Source organism: Siniperca chuatsi, linkage group LG6, assembly GCF_020085105.1.
Source record: "Siniperca chuatsi isolate FFG_IHB_CAS linkage group LG6, ASM2008510v1, whole genome shotgun sequence".
NCBI lineage: Eukaryota > Metazoa > Chordata > Actinopteri > Centrarchiformes > Sinipercidae > Siniperca > Siniperca chuatsi.
Window position 1 is genome coordinate 9,068,778 of NC_058047.1, and position 18,723 is coordinate 9,087,500.

At 37.6% G+C, this 18,723-nt stretch overlaps 1 protein-coding gene across 4 annotated transcripts in view; it reads right to left on the bottom strand.

Moving 5' to 3' along the window:
* Positions 1 to 18,723, bottom strand: part of pde4ba (phosphodiesterase 4B, cAMP-specific a) — a 183,200-nt gene that overhangs the window by 68,273 nt on the left and 96,204 nt on the right. Inside the window, exon 1 of one of the 4 annotated variants that reach the window (XM_044201021.1) lies at positions 11,491 to 12,201. The exons of the other annotated variants lie outside the window; for them this stretch is intronic. Within the exon in view, the coding sequence (XP_044056956.1) occupies positions 11,491 to 11,591 (101 nt within the window). The 5' untranslated portion in view covers positions 11,592 to 12,201. Of the gene's footprint in view, positions 1 to 11,490; positions 12,202 to 18,723 lie in introns of those variants that run through there. 4 annotated transcript variants of the gene reach the window in all.

Genomic DNA, 18,723 nt, shown 5'->3' on the forward strand with positions numbered 1-18,723 from the left:
AAGCAATAACACACAATAAGATGTCCAGATAAAGGAATGAGAATAGCTTCATGCTGAGACATTATCTGCATCAAGTCCATTATTTTTTGTAACAGGACAACTCTGAGTGCATATTACTCTACTCTATCTGTAAAATGGTCACTTAACAAGGAGGTTAAGGAAGGCAGAGTTCAAATTATTTATTTATTTTTTTCGTTTTAGCCCATGGTTAATTTCGTCAGTGAGGTAACTAGTAAAGAAGAATGAAGCAGAAGTAAACTTTGTAGATATACTTTGTGCTTTGATCCACAAAGGTGGTTAAATGGTTGACTCTGTTGGATGACTGAATGTATCAATAATTTTTATCATCAACTAATTGAATCATTTGGTCTATAAAATATCAGACAAAAGTGAGAATGCCAATCAAAATTACATCTTCAAATGACTTATTTTGTTTGACTAACAGTCCAAAGACTATCGGCTACATTGTGACATAATTTTATCTTTAAAAAATAGCATTTTTGCTTGATAAATGACTAAAATGGTAACCAAAATTGTATCTGTTGACTAATTGATCCAGCATGTATAGTAAGTATGCTATGGCAGTGGTTCCCCAAGTGGGTGCCACACCATCCTGAGTTTTAGATTTATTTCTGTTTTTTAATACTGTACATTTTTCATAATGTTTCATGAAATAAAAAAAACTGAAGCAAAAACATTTAAATCATTGTATTAAAAACCTTGTTAAATATGCAGTTATGCTGCAGCGAAGGAGGGGATTCCATGAAAAAAAATCAATAAGGGTGCTGTGGTTTAAAAAAGTTTGGAAACCACTTTACTATATTACCGTATGGTATACAATATACTGTAGTAGTATAGTATAGACACATCTTAATTAACAACACATGCAAATGCTTTTCACTAATTACTCCATCAAGTGATTAAAATGAGTTCTAATACTGCTATTTCAAACACAAACCCTTCACTAATAATGGATCCATCAGTTGACATTCAGACTACAAAAAGCTGCCATCTCTAAAGTGCACTGAACTGCACTTCAAACACCAACATTTGAGGATATATCTTATGACTTGTGACTGTCTGATGCCAATGTTTGTGTCTAGTTTGGTCCCCAGGTAGCACTGACTGTACCCCTCTGACTAGTAAAGTCCCATTAGACCTTGGAGAAAATAGCTAAATATGTTTTTACCATTTCTTGGACGTTCATTCTTGACCTTTGGAAACAGAATATGTGACAAAATATGTAAACGTCAAAGGTCCACTTACTAGCTTTTCTGAACTTTCAACTGCATCTCTTTCTACAGCTCTTATTTGCTTAATGAATACTGTGAGACATGGCTGAAAGCTTCAAAAAGCTACTAAGCAGACCTCTGACCTTTTTGTTACATATGTTTAACTACGGTTACACACTAAACTAAATAAAAACAGGCTTATCTAACTACTCTGTAATGGTCTGCTGTAATTGCTGAAAGGGGAAAAATAAGCACATTTATCTTATGGCTGTGTTTTTACCCTGGTCTACTTAACAGGACAAAGAAGGGAAATTTAGCCTTCGAAAAACAACACAAAGACATACCTTGGGAACAAAGACCCTTTTCTATGAAACAGGGTGTCCTGGTGGTTTAGTGGATTAGTGCATTTGTCTGGGAAACCATTCTCACTCATACCAGTCTCCTGTGCTTTCTCTTTGAAGTTCATGTACAACACATCAGCACTTGGATCTGTATTTAAACATATACAAATGTAAAAATGCAAAATTCAAGTTCTTGCTCTGTCAACCAGAAGCATGCCTTCTGTTCAGAGACAAGATGAGAACAAGGACTGTTTATTCAAACTGCTGAAAGATCAAGACAACCAGAGACCAAATGCTTTAATGGAATTATGAGCTTCCAAGATAGAAAGAAAATAATCAGTCAAACTAGCAGGAATGTGTGAAGAGGGGTTGAAAAAGTCTCTGGATTTAATGACGATGTTATGTTTACATATTTTTACATGATGGCATGACATCTGTAACCTTTCAAAGAAATACAGAGGACACTGTTTTCTCTGAACTCTTGGGGATGGGCATAATTTCCAACTAATCGTGATCTTTATGGGGTGAGTCAGTTATGTTTTTGGTGTTATGTTTCACTTAAGCAATCAGGAAGTGCTCCTTCTGACCCTAAAATGATGACACGACATTCCTTTCCCATGATCCAGCTGCATCTGTCTGACCGATGAACAGACTGAGTGATGGACTTGTCGAAAGGATGAAGTTCTCTCACTGTTTTATTATTTTATTGGATCCCCATTAGCTTCTGCCGTAGCAGTTGTTACTGTACGTTGGTTCCAATTACCACTGTTGTACAAAATCCAGGTAAATAAAGCACCATAAGCACCATAAGCACACAAATGACATGTTTGATAGACAATCAACCATAAAAATTCATGAAAATATCAGCTAGACTGACTGAATACATGCGTCTTCCTAAGTCAGGTGCATCTACATTTGTTTATTAAAAGTGTAAGCACTTGTTGATTCTCTAATACTGTTTGGTAACTTGTTGCTTTCTACAGAAGCCCTGTACATGTTTTAAAAGGTTAGTCTTGGCTCTAGAGACAACTACTTGCCAATTATCCACATAGCGAGTGGGATATCTACTGTATGTGTTTAGCTGGAGTACTTTAAAAAAGCTGAAATATATTCAGGTATACCTAAAAATATAGCTTTCTCCATGAAAATAAGCTGGCTAGAATGTAATCTGGCTTCAGCTGAGAGCCACGACAGTCTGTAATGCTTATGCATATCAATAATACTAGTACAGTATGAACAAGAACAAGTCTAGCAGTGTAATTTTGGGCTAATTGACTGATACATAGAGTCAAGGCAAAGTCATTTTCAGAATCAGAATCACTTTTTTGATCCCTGAGGGGAAACTCTTTTGTTACAGCAGCTCACTATCACGTCAGTGCACACAGGAATAGAAGTACTAAGCAAAAAATATAATACACTATAATACAGGTAAGATAAATTAAGTACCAAGTGGGTATAAGTATAAAATTAAAATAAGTGTAAAGTACAAAGTGGATTTACCGATGGATTAGCTAAAGCTTTACTTTGGAGGTAGTTTTTCCTCATAATACTTTCCTGGAAAAAGCTATGTAATTTGGTATTAATTGAAAGGAAAATAGAGTGAAAGTTATGAGGCTATTATTTAGTCATTTAAACTCCTTTTAAAAGTCAAGTTAATACTTTTCATCATTCATTCATTATCGGAAACTTTATTCTTCATATATATTGGATTATATGCTTGCATGTAGACAAATTGCACATACAACTGCTGTGCTTTGACTAAAAGACTTATTTAATTGGAATCAAATAATTGGAAGTGTACTAAAACAGTGTTTTTATTTTACATTTTATTACAGCCAAATTTCTTAGTTCTTTCCAGGAAACATCCAAGGAAATTATTAATAAATTACAGACCTGAAAATAAAGCCTTACCTACATTTTTATTTAGGTGCCACTTTCTAATGCACCCTTTATGAATCATTTATTAGATATAACTTATGGCTTTATAAATGGTTAATAAATCATTTTAATAATGCTTCAAAGATCAGTTATAAACCGTTGACAAGAAGAACCCCTCCAATGGACTGTTTAAAAAGAACAACCTTTGAGCTGTCAGGTTGTGTTTTTTTTTTCCATTGGTAATAACACAATTGTGGAGGTTTGTTATCCAACATAATTGGTCTTTCACCCTCTAATAAGCCATTACGTCTGCAGTTAGAAAAGTTAATATATATTTTTTACAATAATCTATCAAGTCTGTAGTTGTAAATGTTGATGAGTTAATGGTCATAAATGGATTTGTATAGACGCTCTGCACCTCTTTTCCAGAAGGTATTGTTAAGTGGTCAAACAGTCCATTGGAGGGGTTGTTCTTGTCAATGGCTTATAACTGATCTATAAAGCACTATTAAATGATTTATAAACCATTAATAAAGCTATTGGTTAAAACGTACAAACCCTTTATAAAGCGTATCTCATTGGAAAGTGGTACCTTTTTATTGATATAACACATTTCATTGAAGATAAACTGCTTCACATTAAAATGAATGTGTAAACACCCATCTACCCAAAAACAGTAAGTAACCCACATCCACACCACAGACATAAATCACACACACACACATACAGTAAAGTAGGAGATCTACAGATATTTAACAAATATAAAAGTCAGGTTACTCCAAAAAAAAGGACAGAGGCATTGTTCCAGTCTCAAGCTTTGAGTTGTACTTTAAAATCATCATCAGAAGCAGTTTTTACTAGCTAGTTTCCCAACACCAAACTGCTCCTGATGATGACAACCGAAAGCTTGAGACTGGAGCAATGCCTCTGTCCTATTTTGGAGTAACCTTACTCTCAATCATAAAGCAGAGAAAATATAGTTTTCAGTTTCAGTTCTGACCTGGGACTATACTGGACTGTAGTCAGTGAGCATATCAGAAATGTACTGGGATGCAAAACCAGTAAGTGGCATAAAAACTATAAGTAGTTCTTTTGGCTAAAATGGGTACATGATCAATACATGAATCAGTAAACAAAGTCAAATTTATGTTAAATACATCACTGATTAACAGAGACATAAACTGTACTTTAGACCTGTTCAATCTAAATTTGACAAAGCAGACATTTGGGGCCAGATTCTCCGACACAGACTAACCTCTGTCCTGAACTTTTTTTTTTTAATAAAGAGTTTTCATCTAAAATTATGTAACAGAAAGTGACGGTAGCAAAGGAGGTTGGAAATGTTTGTGAAATATATTGTGTTTTTTCCCCCAAGGAAAGACCTTTTTTTCCAGGTTAATGACTCAACTTCCCAGTTCTAAGAAAATGGTTCTGTTTCAGGTTTACAGTTGTCACTACCAGTAAATGAGACTCAAGCTACTGGCCAGAGTGGGAAAACTCAGTATCCTGTGTGTTGATTCATGTGACTGTACTATAGGTGTGTGGGAATTGTTGGCGTTACTGTATCCCAATGAGTGTGAAATGGATTCAGGAGCATGGAGCATAATTTGATATGAAATATGACAATATTGGGGCTGCAAATAATGATTATTTGTTTTGTCTGTAGTGAAAAATTCCCTCACAGCCATAGTCGTCTTCTTTGACGTCGTCAAATATAACGTTTTGTCTGACCAACAGACCAAAAAATCCAAAGCTATTCAATTTACTACCATGTACGACAAGGAAAAGCATAGAATTTTCACATTTAAAAAGCTGAAACTAGCAAATGTTGGCCTGTTTTGCTTTTAAAAAATTACTTTAAAAAGATGTCTTTTGACCTGCAAATCACAAAATCAGTCTTTCGTGGGATTTATTTCTTTTAACTGTTGAATTGTCCACCATCATAAAACTCACTACTCACTGCTCACCTCAGTATGCTAAAATACAAAAAAAGAGACTGCATCTCAAATTTGGCCATAGTCTGTGAAGAAGAAACAGATACTTGTGGTTTCGAAAAGAGAAAGCCACAGAGTGTCACTGACAGGGAGGGAGAGAGAGGGAGAGAGAGAGAGCATTCTTATAGTTTGAATTAATCTCTTCCTTCCTGTGTGTTATGGTGAGGGGAAACTAGTGACCATTTGTCTGTCAGGCTGTGCAAACAGAGGTGCCATGGTAACACCTCCTGTTTGTCCTAGTGTTAGCCAAGGTTTAAATATTATTTCTTCCACACACACTTGAATTGGATTTTGTGGCTTGAAAAATAATAGATAAAATCCATCCAACTACATCACTAGTAGAACTTTTCAAAATGTATTGGAGACAAACATTTTCAAACAAGCCTTGCAAATGTTTGGGACTGAAGAAAAAAAAGGAGAGATGCCTTGGACAAGCAGTGGATCCTAAAAAAGACCTTTCTGTTTAACCTGCCGGCTCAATGAAATGTGCCAGAGCTCTGAAATGCTCCACAAGGATGATGATGTGATTGAGTGATCCCATCAGACCATGCAAAAATAGCAGCAAAATTTTATGCTCCAAAAGATTGCAGTAAGATTTCCTTACATGAATCTGCAGCAGAAGTATCTAAAAATAGGTTAATTACTCGAGCTAGTCTAAACATGCACATGCTAAAGCAGTCATTTCCCAAAACATTATAAACAAGCTTATATAACTCTACTGTGGAAAAGGGATCAACTTTAACAACCAAGGACTCAATCAAATCTTAATGTTAAAGGACATTTATCTTGTCACCCACAATGGGAATGTTTAAAGCTGCTCAATTTCAAATGATGCAATATGAAGATATTGCGTCAGTACGAAAACTCAGTTTGCACACTATCTAAACACAGACCACTTTGAAAATTGATCACGTCAGTATGAAATGATCAACTCCAAAAATGCTTTTACTTGTCTCAACTCCAGGTTTTCATAAAAAGTATTAAAAATATATAGAATGTATCCATGATATGATCCCTAAAGCTGGATTTCAGCTTAATGCAGTTAAGGGGAGCCCACCATAGATACCTACTGTACGGGGTAGGTTTAGATAGTTCAGTGTTGGATTTCACCCAGTGACAGCACCACCACAACACTGGATTGCACATGATCAGGCCATCTTCTGCTTTAAATGCTATATTCCAGTAACTGTTTACATTCATTCATTCACTTTGTGATACAGAGCGATGGTGGGCTATGCATGTAGTTATAGAACCAGAGTTACATCCAGATAGCTACTTCCGTGCAGTCACCATGTTTACATTTATTCATTCACAGCGAGCAGAAAGTTTGCAGTGTAGATGTCTTTGCTAGATGTGTGTTACTCAAAAGCTGCAGATTACTGGGTCTTTCTTCAACTTCCTTAACATTGCCTTCAATATCAACAATCTCTACCAGCATCAGAAACATGTGGGAGAAAACACAGGAAGCCCAAGGTGACCAATCACTGTTCTTGTCGTTCCTATGTGGTATCTCGTCTACATTTTTGAGGAGGCTCTGAAGCTACGCCATAACCCTTAACATACAACTATAAATACAACGTAAATAACGCTCATTCTATGTACAATTTTGTTGGCTCTGGCCTATATTGCATTTTGTTTCCCACTATTCTCCTGCCCAGCAAACCACACCAGAATTATGCCCATAAACTACTGATGGCTCTAACTTTTAAATAAAAAAAAGAAGAAGAAAAGAAGCTAAAACCACACTGAGAATCAAATATGTCTGGCCTTTTGTAATCTATGACAAAAAAAGAAGACAACTCAGGAAATCAACTAGATACAGGACTTATTAATAGAAATTAGGCCACTAACATAATCCGGACTTGCGCCAAGTCATTATACATGCACATTTAGGAACAAAGTCATCTAGCAGATGCTTTCGTTTACAAATCATTTACAGTCTAAAAAAACAGCCTCACATGATTTCAGGAAACACAAAGCAGAAATGGCCTAAAGGTGTGATGATAATGGAACAGGGGTTATGGGCAGCTTAGTGCTTGTTGGTGTGAGTGTGTCTGTGTGTGTGTGTGTGTGTGTGTGTGTGTGTGTGTGCAAGTGGGTGGGTGAAGTGAGAGATTATGTATAGCAGAGGGTGACACTTATTTGAACTAAAAGAGAAGAACTGAAACGTACCTGGAAGGAAGACAAAGAGAATATAAATGAAAATTGACAGACAGCAAAGACAGAGTGAAACCTAGTAAGAAGACAGAGAAACTGAGCAGAACGTTGCTTTAAAAAACATTCCTGGGCTGGCAAATTGCAGTGTGGCATCTCTTTTCCATTACATTCCCTGGTCTGTACAGAATCAGGCTACTCGTGGTCACAGTCCCTGGCTTCTCTCTATTGCTCACATTGAACTGTGTGTGCTGGAACTACAACTCCATTAAACTTTCTATTCAGTGAAGCAAATTATTTCAAGAAGATTGACAGATAACCAGTGGTGGAAAGTAACTACATTTACTCAAGTACTGTACTCGCCGTTTTGAGGTACTTGTACTTTACTTGAGTATTTCCATTTTATGCTGCTTTATACTTCTTCACTACATTTAACTTTTTACTCCACTACATTTATCTGACAGCTGGAGTTACTGGTTACTTTTCAGATTAAGATTTTACATTGAAAAAATATGTGACAAGCTTATAAAATACAATGCTTTATTCAAGTTTTAACCAGCGATTTCCAACCTTTTGGCTTGTGATCCCTGACAATAAATCAGTGTGTATGTGGGGCTCCCTGTAATGTTTCAGATGTCTATGAGTTGTTAAGTTGTACCAAAGTGTGCACCTTACCCATAGATGCATCAGCATTAGCTGCAACTATCTAATGTAATGTATAATAATATATCAGTTTTGATACTACACTTTGCTGCTAATACTACTGTACTTTTACTTAAGTAGGCGTTTCAGTGCTGTACTTTTACTTGTAATGGAGTATTTTTACATTAATGTATTGGTACTTTTACTTATGTGAAGGATCTGAATACTTCTTCCACCACTGTAGATACTTTTTTTCACGAGTCCCCACCACATTTTTCTGTGTAACAATCTCCATACCAACATATTATACTGTTAAGTGAAGTGCACTGCAAATAAAATACTGCTGAACCACAAACTCTACAACACTGTGCTGCACCCCACCCATTGGCAAGCAAGCACAAAACACTGTTATTCAAAGTCCTGTCCTGGAAAGGAAAATGGATCACCAAAGTGAAAAGAAATCTGGTTTCAAACGCTGACAGCTATTTAACATAAAACGATGCTGAAGAGCAGCCTCAGGGTCAGTTTAGTTTAGTTTAATTGTACATAGTGTTGGATTGAAATTCTTGCAGTTTCAAACAGATATGGACGATATTTTGAGACAGTTTAGGGATATTTTGCAAACAGCTGTGACTCAAAAACTCTACTTAAACCACATTGTTTTTGTTGTGCCTAATTACATTCACGTTACAGGCCACGCTGCTCTTCTCCTTTGCCCTAAGAGGCTCTCTATGTAGTTTACTACTCAGACAGCAGCATGAATATCTGTGTGATGTCTAATTTGTTTATTTGTAGGCTACTGTGTCTCAACCGATGTTTCCACAAATGGAGTAACTTTGGTTTAAAGCATTTCAATATAATATTACTATAATAAAAAGGGACCCAGCACCCAGGAAAACCATCTGTACAGAAGGAGCTGTGATCTTTTTTATTATGCCATAGGAATCCGGGTCACTGTCTAATTTGGTTAGGCCCATCTCTCCAGGAGAATATCTGTCTTAGCTGGACATGCGAGAAACACTCCCTGTCATACATATATACGTTAATTCATGCACACCCACATACCATAGAGGGCACAGGGCAGCTGCATGTGTGTAAATATGTTGTAGGCTATGTACAAACAAAAGCGTATGCATTTACAATGCACACACCAGTGTAAGGAAGCGGTCATGGATCCCCCGGCGCTCATGCGGGCCTCGTCTACCTGTCCAATGATTCAAACATGCAGCACAGTACAGTACACCATCTGTGTACTTCTGCTTTCTATAGTCCAGTACTTTCCACAGGAAACCCTCAGTCACAGAGGTGGAACCCACCCACAACCAGAGGTGGATGCCCAACTTCTCCAGAGCTCAACGTCTGCACACTTCCATAATTACATATTACTTTGTTTTAAAAGATTAAAGAAATAAACATTTAACATTACATTTACTCATGTTGAGAAAGCTATCAGTAAATGACAGATCACATGACACCAGAATTGCTCAGTATACTAGAGCTGTTGTAGTGTCAGGTCATTCTGAAGACATTATTCCAGCTTGACTAAGACATCCACTCTAAATTTTGTTGTGTTCATTTCATTGTATGATGTCCCCTAAACCTTGTAACAGTCCAAGCCAACAGCCTGATGCGTCTCCAGCTGAGCCAGAATACCCACAGTTCCCTTGGGGTGAGACCCAGCCTAGTTTTTCACACTGGTTTATTTCTTCCCAGACTCAAAAAAAAAAAAAAGTCTGCAATCAATGTCAGCATCAGTGTTGGTTATTTCTAGCTTTCTTGCTGCTTATTTTCATTCTCAACAAAGGTTTTGGGAGTTCTATCAAAACATAATTTAACCAAAGTCTTAGAAATGGCACTTAACAGTTGTATAACAAATACTGTTGTAGCTACCCCCTGTTAGAATCAACCTAGCAAGGAAGATGGTGTGTCACAATGTTTACAGACATACTTAGTGTCTTATCACAACTGATCAAATAGGAAAATAAATAGTCAGATTAATCAGGTGAGATAAGACAAATAACTCACCACTTGCTTGTATCTCACTTGATGTGCAAAGTAAATAGCTGGAGGTTGATTCTCAAACTCGAGCATAAATGTGCTTCATGAGGGCAGGAGTTAGTTTTCCATTAAGGGTTCAAATGATGGCACAGACATCATGAAATCTGGATTATTTATGTAGAAAAAAGACATCACACAAGTTTTACAATAATACATTTTTGCTCTGATGATGGCTTTCAAGGAAAATAAGTGATTGTCCAATAAATGTGACAATGTATTAAAGTCAATTCCTATACTGTAGTTTCTGTTTTCCTAAAGTAGCATATATTTATCATTCCACCTGCTTTCCTGATTCAAAGTAAATTTAATCAGTGTGAACTTTTAAATAAAACTACTAGACAAACGGGGTCCTGGATTTTCAGCTGGCTATGGTCCCGACCAGGTTCTTTACATTGTTATCTCCGACACAACATCAGGGTCAGGTCCCATCCAGTCTGCCAAAACTCTCACTCTTTGCCAACTCATTCCCTTCTTTGATGTGATGACACTGGTGTTACTGGAGGTTCAAAACATCAACTAATATGATCAGACAAGAAATCCTGCAACAAAGTCAAATTTATCAGAGTTGCTAAAGGCTGAGATGATTGGAGACCCTTCAATGTCATGACTTTTTTTTTAGATACATCCTTCGGGTCGTCTGGTTGTCATTGTGTCTCACAGACCAGGCTATGTTCACACTGTGGCTAAAAAAAGCAATAATAATAATATACAAATTCATCTCAACACTTCCAGGCTTATTTGCATGGCAAACTACTTGACTCTCTTAACCGCAGTAACACAGCACGCAACTTGCAAACTGTTGCACCCCGAAACCATAAAATCTACTTAAGTTAGACTTTCTCACTGAAACATGTGACAGTGCATAAAACCACATTCCAGAGAATTACTATAATGATGAGAAACACATGAGAGGATTGCTTAATGTATGGGAAATAGGAAGTAAGACTACACATATACTAGATAAGCACACAGCAAGGGGAAGAGTTACGGAACTTAGTGAAGAGTTTCTTGAAATAAGACAACTTTATATGGAAGAAACAGTTCAGCAATTGGAGTCAGAGGTGAAAATGACAACCTCAAAACTGACACCAGATAAAACATTACAAGGACAGATTTAAAAGCAAAGGAATCTTTCTGTTTAAGTGTGAGACAGCATAAAATGTGTGTGTGTGGTTATCCATATGTCCTAACCTGTGAGCATGGCCATGGTTGGTGGCGTGGAGTTTCCTGATGACTTCCTCACTGAAGTCAAAATGAACCCTTCCTCTGGCACAGGGTGAACGCCGGTACATCGCCCCGACACACACATGCACTCATACATACGCTGCCTGGCACATACTGTCCCAAACGTAACCACAAACACACACAAACAGATCAACTACAATACACCCAAGCGCAGCACTTCACACTCATAGACCAAGCATATGAATGTCACACACACACACACCATCATACACACATCTGACAAGTCAGCACCAGCAGTGATAACCACACAGTGGCATGCATATGGCTACACACCTCTCACACACTACACTGAGCTCAAACACTTTATCACACAAACTAGCCACTTCAAATGAAATCAAATGTATCTGTTAAAAAAGCACCATCAAACACACATTCACCTCATGTAAATAGCAATGCATCAGTTATTAAGGCTACACAGTCACACATTTACATGACTGTTACCTATAAAATCTCTCTTTAAAAAGTTACTCAGCAGATTAGCCATCAGCCATCCCCTCCTTGGCACAAATAAAAGCAGCAAACAGGTATCCAGACACCTTCTCCACACACGTCACACACACCAACAGCATAAGCAGCGGTCCACACGTCACATCACGGAACTCTTTAAGCCTCTCACTCTGACACTCTCCACACACTCTCTGTGCTCTGTTTGCGGACTCTTCTCTTCGTCACAGGCTATACTTCCTCCCCATGGTGTGTGTGTGCATATAGGATGTGTGTGTATGGAGCTCTGTTCCCTTCAGCGCAGCCCAGCAGTGTAAGGAGGAACATCCAAGTTCTGGAGTGGAGTCGCTGGAGTGGAGTCATAATTCATCCATCACTCATAGCCTTGTTAGCTTTAATTAAAACTGTATCTGTGTAAAACATACAGAAGCATACCGGCTACACACATAGCTACTCAAAAGATAAACCAACACTGTATACATTTGTATTGTACAAACTATGCAGATTTAAGAGTTAATTTCCATGAAATGGTTCAATAAAACTTTGTTTATGAAAACTATTATCTATCTATTTTTGGACTATTTTATTGTACTGTTAGAAAATGTATGGCCAGCTTATATGAATTTATGCTGTTATGCATGACACAATAACAAAAAAGCTAACACTTTACTGTAAGTCCCCATATTTAGCATATTTAAGCAGTATATAAACATTTAATAAATGGTTAACTCATAATGTAGCGTGGAGACAGGTGTATAAACAGATAATGAATGACAATATAGTAAAACAAAGTTGTAATAATATAAAATGTCTTCTTTGGAGAAGTTGTCATTGCTGACAAATGCTGTACACACAATGTCCTTATAGTTGCTTATAACTACATAGTAGTATTTATTAAATGTTTGTATAATGCTAAATTAGAGGACTTACAGTAATGTGTTTGCATAAAACTTAATTCACTCAAAGTAAAAATTAAAATGTAGACTACAAGAAATTCAGTTTATGCTGTTTGCACTGGATCAAAAACCCACTCAATAAGCATAATGGTGGTTTGATTCACCGTTATTCTGGCATCCTGGTCTACCTTAACTGTCAGTGTGTGTCTGTGTGAGAAAGAGGTGGCATCTGGCACTCTCGCAGGGGGGTCACAGTGCCTGATGACACTGTATAGTACAGTATACTGATACCCAAGCCCTATGATAACTGTGATTACAGATTTCTAATAAATAGCAGTACATACAGTACAATAAATTAAACTATTAATAATACATGCAATAACAATTTTTTTTTATTACAAAAATTTATATACTTGGAAGGAGCTTGTTTACCAGTTACCACTTTCAACTTGTTGTTCCATTGTTTTAAAGGAAGAATAATCTGAATATGAAATGTCTAGAAGAAAAGTGGACATTGGTTGCATGAGTAACTCTCTCCTATTTATCATCACTTCGGACTAACAGTCATGAAACTCCAAAGGAAAGCCTTCCTGGCTGACAACTGAAGGAGTTTGTTATAAATAGCGTAGTGACAGCACAAGTAAGCTTCCTTGCCATTTACTTGGAAATTATTTAAAGAAATTACACATAACACAAGCACTTTAAAAAAACGCAAAGGGGAGGAGCAGGGTCACAGAGGCCAAAACTGAATCCCTACTATGTTCCTACACTGCAGCTCGCCCCACTGCTTCACAATACACACAAAGATGAGAAATAGGAGAGGCGAAGATGTGGTAGCCACAGGGCTGTATGTATCCTGTGCGACAATGGCAATGGCATTCCTCCTTAATGACCCCCGAGGGTTAACCATCGAAGAAGAAGGAATAGAAAGAGGGCTGTTTGTTGTTAGCCTGAAAATGTTATTTTAAGAAAAAGCCCTCTCTATTTAATCTATGTCTGTGGCCTTACATAATTTAGTGGCATAACACAGTCAAATCATGCTAAAATAAGAGAGACCTAATACAATGAAAACTATAAAATTGACATAAATGCTCAAATACAATATATGTACTTTTTTTTTTACATTACCATTTAAATGTAAATGGGACTGTTATCCAGAGTTTCTTCTACTAGGAAACAGTTGAATAAATAATGAACAACCCTGTAAACTGGCAAAAAGTCTGATCGTGTTTATAAGCCTTGGTGCTGCTGTGTTTGTTTTGTTCATACTTTATTTAAAAAAAAAAAAAAAAAGATGTAAAATAAACAGTATGCCAAGACACGGTGGCATTATAATAAACAAAACCTTGGCAACATAACAAGTACTACTGTATTTAGTGCCAGTTCTAATTATAGTACGAAAGAGGTATGTGTTATTTTAAAATATGTTGAAGGAGCCAAACCACTGCCACCCAGTGAAACTATTCACTCTTGGACAGGGCACAAGTACAAACTGTAGTCTAACACCACATTAAAAGAGATCATTCTGTATTCTGGCCTTTTCGGCTACCAGTGTTAATGGGTAAAACCACAGACTGTATAAACTCATGTTTCAGCGTAATGAGGTAGGACCTCTCTATAAACATCAGAGGGCACCATTTCATTCCACAGAAAAAGAAAAGTAGTTTTTCAGGCATGCATCCACAAGATGGCAGTGTGTAACTGTATTATGTAGCCTTGAGTTACAGCGGATGAGCCATGAAACTCACATTTATAGGATGTGGCATGCAAGATGTGCCACCAGATGAGCCATGCCATATGGAAAGCACTCAGAGCTGGCATTACACAGGATGTGAACATAGTTCCTTCAAATGTTATTTCATGTTGGATCAGAATGACAGAGATAAAGGTTGTGAGGAGTTTTAAAGCAGCCACAAAGTTACTGTGACAAAGTTATGAGAGCATGTGACTCCATCATCCTATACCATATTTGTGAATTAGGCGGATAGGTGTGTAGATGCTGGGGAACCCAATATATCTGTGTAAACCGTAAATTACGCAAAAACCCTGTTTTTGATTAATCTCTGGCATTTTTATCATTTATCTTATTGTAAAACATTGGGGCGATAATGAATGTCTGTAGTTTGAGTGCAAACACGCTTGAACAAGCTTGTTCATGCAGAGCAACAATTTTGATATGCAGCTTAGCTCACATAGAAGCAGAGAACCATAATTAAACATCGATCAGGCATCCATTTGACGGCTTAAAAGTAGCCTGTCAAATTGTTGCTGGCAGACCGCTCCTCTGGCTTGTCCTTGTGATTCAAATCGATATCACACTGCAGATGAGGCGACCAAAAAAAGACAAACTTTAGCAAAATGTCTTTTGTCTCGGTGTACCAAAAAGAAAGACTGCAAATAGAATCTCAGATGTATTTGACAGAACCTGACAGGCACAACATCACCTTTGACACGAAAGCTGCCTCTCTCATACCAACACACACGCAATCACATTAAATCAGGATCAAACAAGAGGCATGATCCCTGAAAGCTATTTAAATATAAACTCTAAAAAGAGAGAGAAAGAGAGTAAGAGACAGACAGAGTTCAGAGGGGAAGTTTACAAGACAGAAGTTAAAAGGAAGACAAAGGAAGAAAGAGCGTGAAAGATATAAAGTGATATTAAAGGAATGGGGAACAAACATATTCATATAAGAATCAAAATTCTCATCCTCTCAGATTCTGAATTGATGAACAAATTCCAAAAATCCATGCTAACGTTATAATCGCCTCGCTTAGTGTGCTACTGCAATAAAAAAAGAAAGAAAAGACAGGACTCTGAACTGCTATGAAGAAAAAGTAATCTAACCAGCCTGATCTTCAATGTGACTGATTATTCTTGTGATTCCAAGATTTCCACTAGACATGCACGATCCGATGGATCAGTATCAGCACAGATACTGACCTTATTAAACGGATCGGGTATCGGCCAGATGCCACAGATCCACAATAAATACAGCTTCTTCATCAATGTCATTAAATGTTTTCACGATCACTTAGATTAATTTAGTCATAGTGGGCTGCGAGCTCAATTTTAAGTGCCACAGCAATGGTGCATGATAGTGCCCTTTTAAAATCAGTATATGCCAGATATGAGAAGATACCCTGAATTTAGGTACCAGAATCAGGAGGGTGTCAGGAGAGAAAAAGTTGGATCTGTACATTCCTAATCGTAACAATTCGTGTTTTACTTTAGTGACTATCAAAAAAAAAAATCAAAGTGTGAATGTATGTCCACCATGCAAAGCCACTGTGTAAAACTGATTAAACATCTTAGAGAGTGGTGAGACATTTTCAAGACCAAACAATATATATAATATATCTATATATTCTGTATGAAGACGTTTTAACTTTGGTCCAAATTTCAGTCCAGCCACTACATCCATGTCCGATCCACTGATACAGTACCACATGGAAATACATCCAAAATCAATTAGTGGGTAAAAAAAAAGTTGAATATATAACCCTTGGAGACAATGAGTATGTATCAAGGCTGAATTGTGGTACTCTGTTATCCCTAAACAGACACATACTTGAAGGACAATAGAGGAAAAAAATAGAAATCATACAAGCTCATGTTTGCTGCTTTGTCTTATCATTCTTAGACATGTACAGAAACATCTGCTGTATTTTCCTCAAACACACACACACACACACACATTTTTAACATTGGTTGTTGTGTCTGCAAAATGGAAAAGTTCCCCAAATCTAGGCAAGCTAGGCATCTAGTCAAGTAAATTTTATTTATATAGCCTATATCACAATTTTTTCTCATGGGACTTAATCTGGACAGCATACAACACCCTGTGTCCTTTGACCCACGATTCACCCTTTAACAGCGAAAAAATGGAAGAAACCTCAGGAAAAGCAACAGAGGTAGGATCCCTCTCCCAGTACAGACAGGCATGCAATACATGTCGTGTGTACAGAACAGACCAACATAGTAAAATTACAGTAAGATCTATAATTTTGTCATACTGATTTGAACAATCAGGGGACAACTGCCTCCTTGATGCTTCAGGTCAAGAGTGGCAGGGAATCCCTCAGTTTAAACATTTATTTGAATAACCTTCCACTTAATAAGGAGAGTCCTCCACAGATGCGAGTGCGACTTCATGTGGAGTGACACTTGGTAGCGAAGTGTCGTTGAGTAGAGGAGGACCCCGGGAAAACTCTCCAGTCACTCTCATAGTGTCACTGACAGTGATTTCAGCCCAGTGATAAAATTACCCTGATGTGTTTAAGTGCAGGTGTGTTTTTATTATTGCCAAGGTCAATCCTTTTACTGCTCCTTACATTATACCGCACAGTCTGAATTTGTCTCTGTTCACTTATGTTCAACATCACAGGTAAGGCAATTACTGAGTTACCACAGAAATGGCGAGCAGCACAAACACACAAAGACACACAGATCTCTGAGGTCTGACTTCAGCATGAGCATCACTCCAAACACTTCATTCAACCAATCTTTGCACTTGACACATCACTCATAGCTTCCAGTGACCTCCATTCAAAGTGAAAAATAAAAGAGGTGGGAAAGTAGAATGAGAGATTGACTGAGGGGTAGAATATGAAAAGGGAAGAGATGAGGTCAAAAAACATTTGATTTTCAGACAGAGGCCAACGGGTGTCTGTCTTGCTAGTCTTACCACAACATAGCTCTCCCCCCACCCACCCTCTCTCTGTATAAATCTAATTCCCCTCTCTGAAAAAGAGGGCACTGCCGTCAGCCCCCCTGTGATTAACCTAATCCCCTGATCGCAGAGCGGCGCTCCTCTCAGTGCCAACACCATACCGTATCTGACGTCAGCAGTACTCACGCTGTGATAACCAGGGGGCCATACACCAAAATAAAATTTGTGAATTTTAAGCAGTGCAGAATGTAACACCACTACTAAACATGTATTACCAGCGAAAGCCATAAAAGCAAGAGCTCACCAAGAGGCCCTTACAGTCAAGCTGTGTTGTACTGTAAGAACACTGATGCTTGTGAGTGAACCCCGCTAATGTGAAGCTTGCTGTAGATGGTCAGTAAATACCTCCAAAGGCTGTTTCTTCTTGTGTTAAATACAGAATGTGTGGGTGTGAAGGCTTTGGAAATGTTTAACAGTTAGCTTTGACTGAGTTGGACTGCATAATAAAAGTAATTTAATTACTTTTGCGCTTGAGTAATTAGTAACGTAAGATAATTAAACTCAGTGAGTAGATATGTGAGTAACTGATAAAAACATTTTAGTAACTGGTGGTGACATTGTTTTGTTCCCTGGCTATGAATGTTTGTTATGTTTATAATGTACCGCTTCATTGACATTTGTCTGTACGTGTGGTACCTGGTCCTGCTCTGTCAAAATAAAAACAACATTCACTCACAAAAAGGAGTTTGCCTCACTTCCTTAGTGGTCAAACTCAATTATTTAGAGCAACTACGTATATACTGCAAAGGAAACCCATCACATACGTCATTGCGCGTGTCCTTGTGCATGGTAATATATGTTTTCATAAGTGTGTTATGGTGAGGATATTTAAGGCTAAGAACATGGTGGATGGTGTTTAGGGTTAGAGGGCTTGATCCTGACATAAGAACAGGGAGTCAGGTAACAAGGCCCACATGTGCCAAGTTTTCTCTCGCAGGCTCGTTCCTTCCTTGTTCTAAACGTAGCACCTTTTTATCTGCTCCATCTCCAACTGTCAGGCTACAGGATCCGTAGGAGTGTAATCCGCAAAGTGGTTCAAAACAATGATTCACTTCAGGTTCATAGATCAAGGAGAATGAATGTTCACCAAATCACTAAACCGGCAG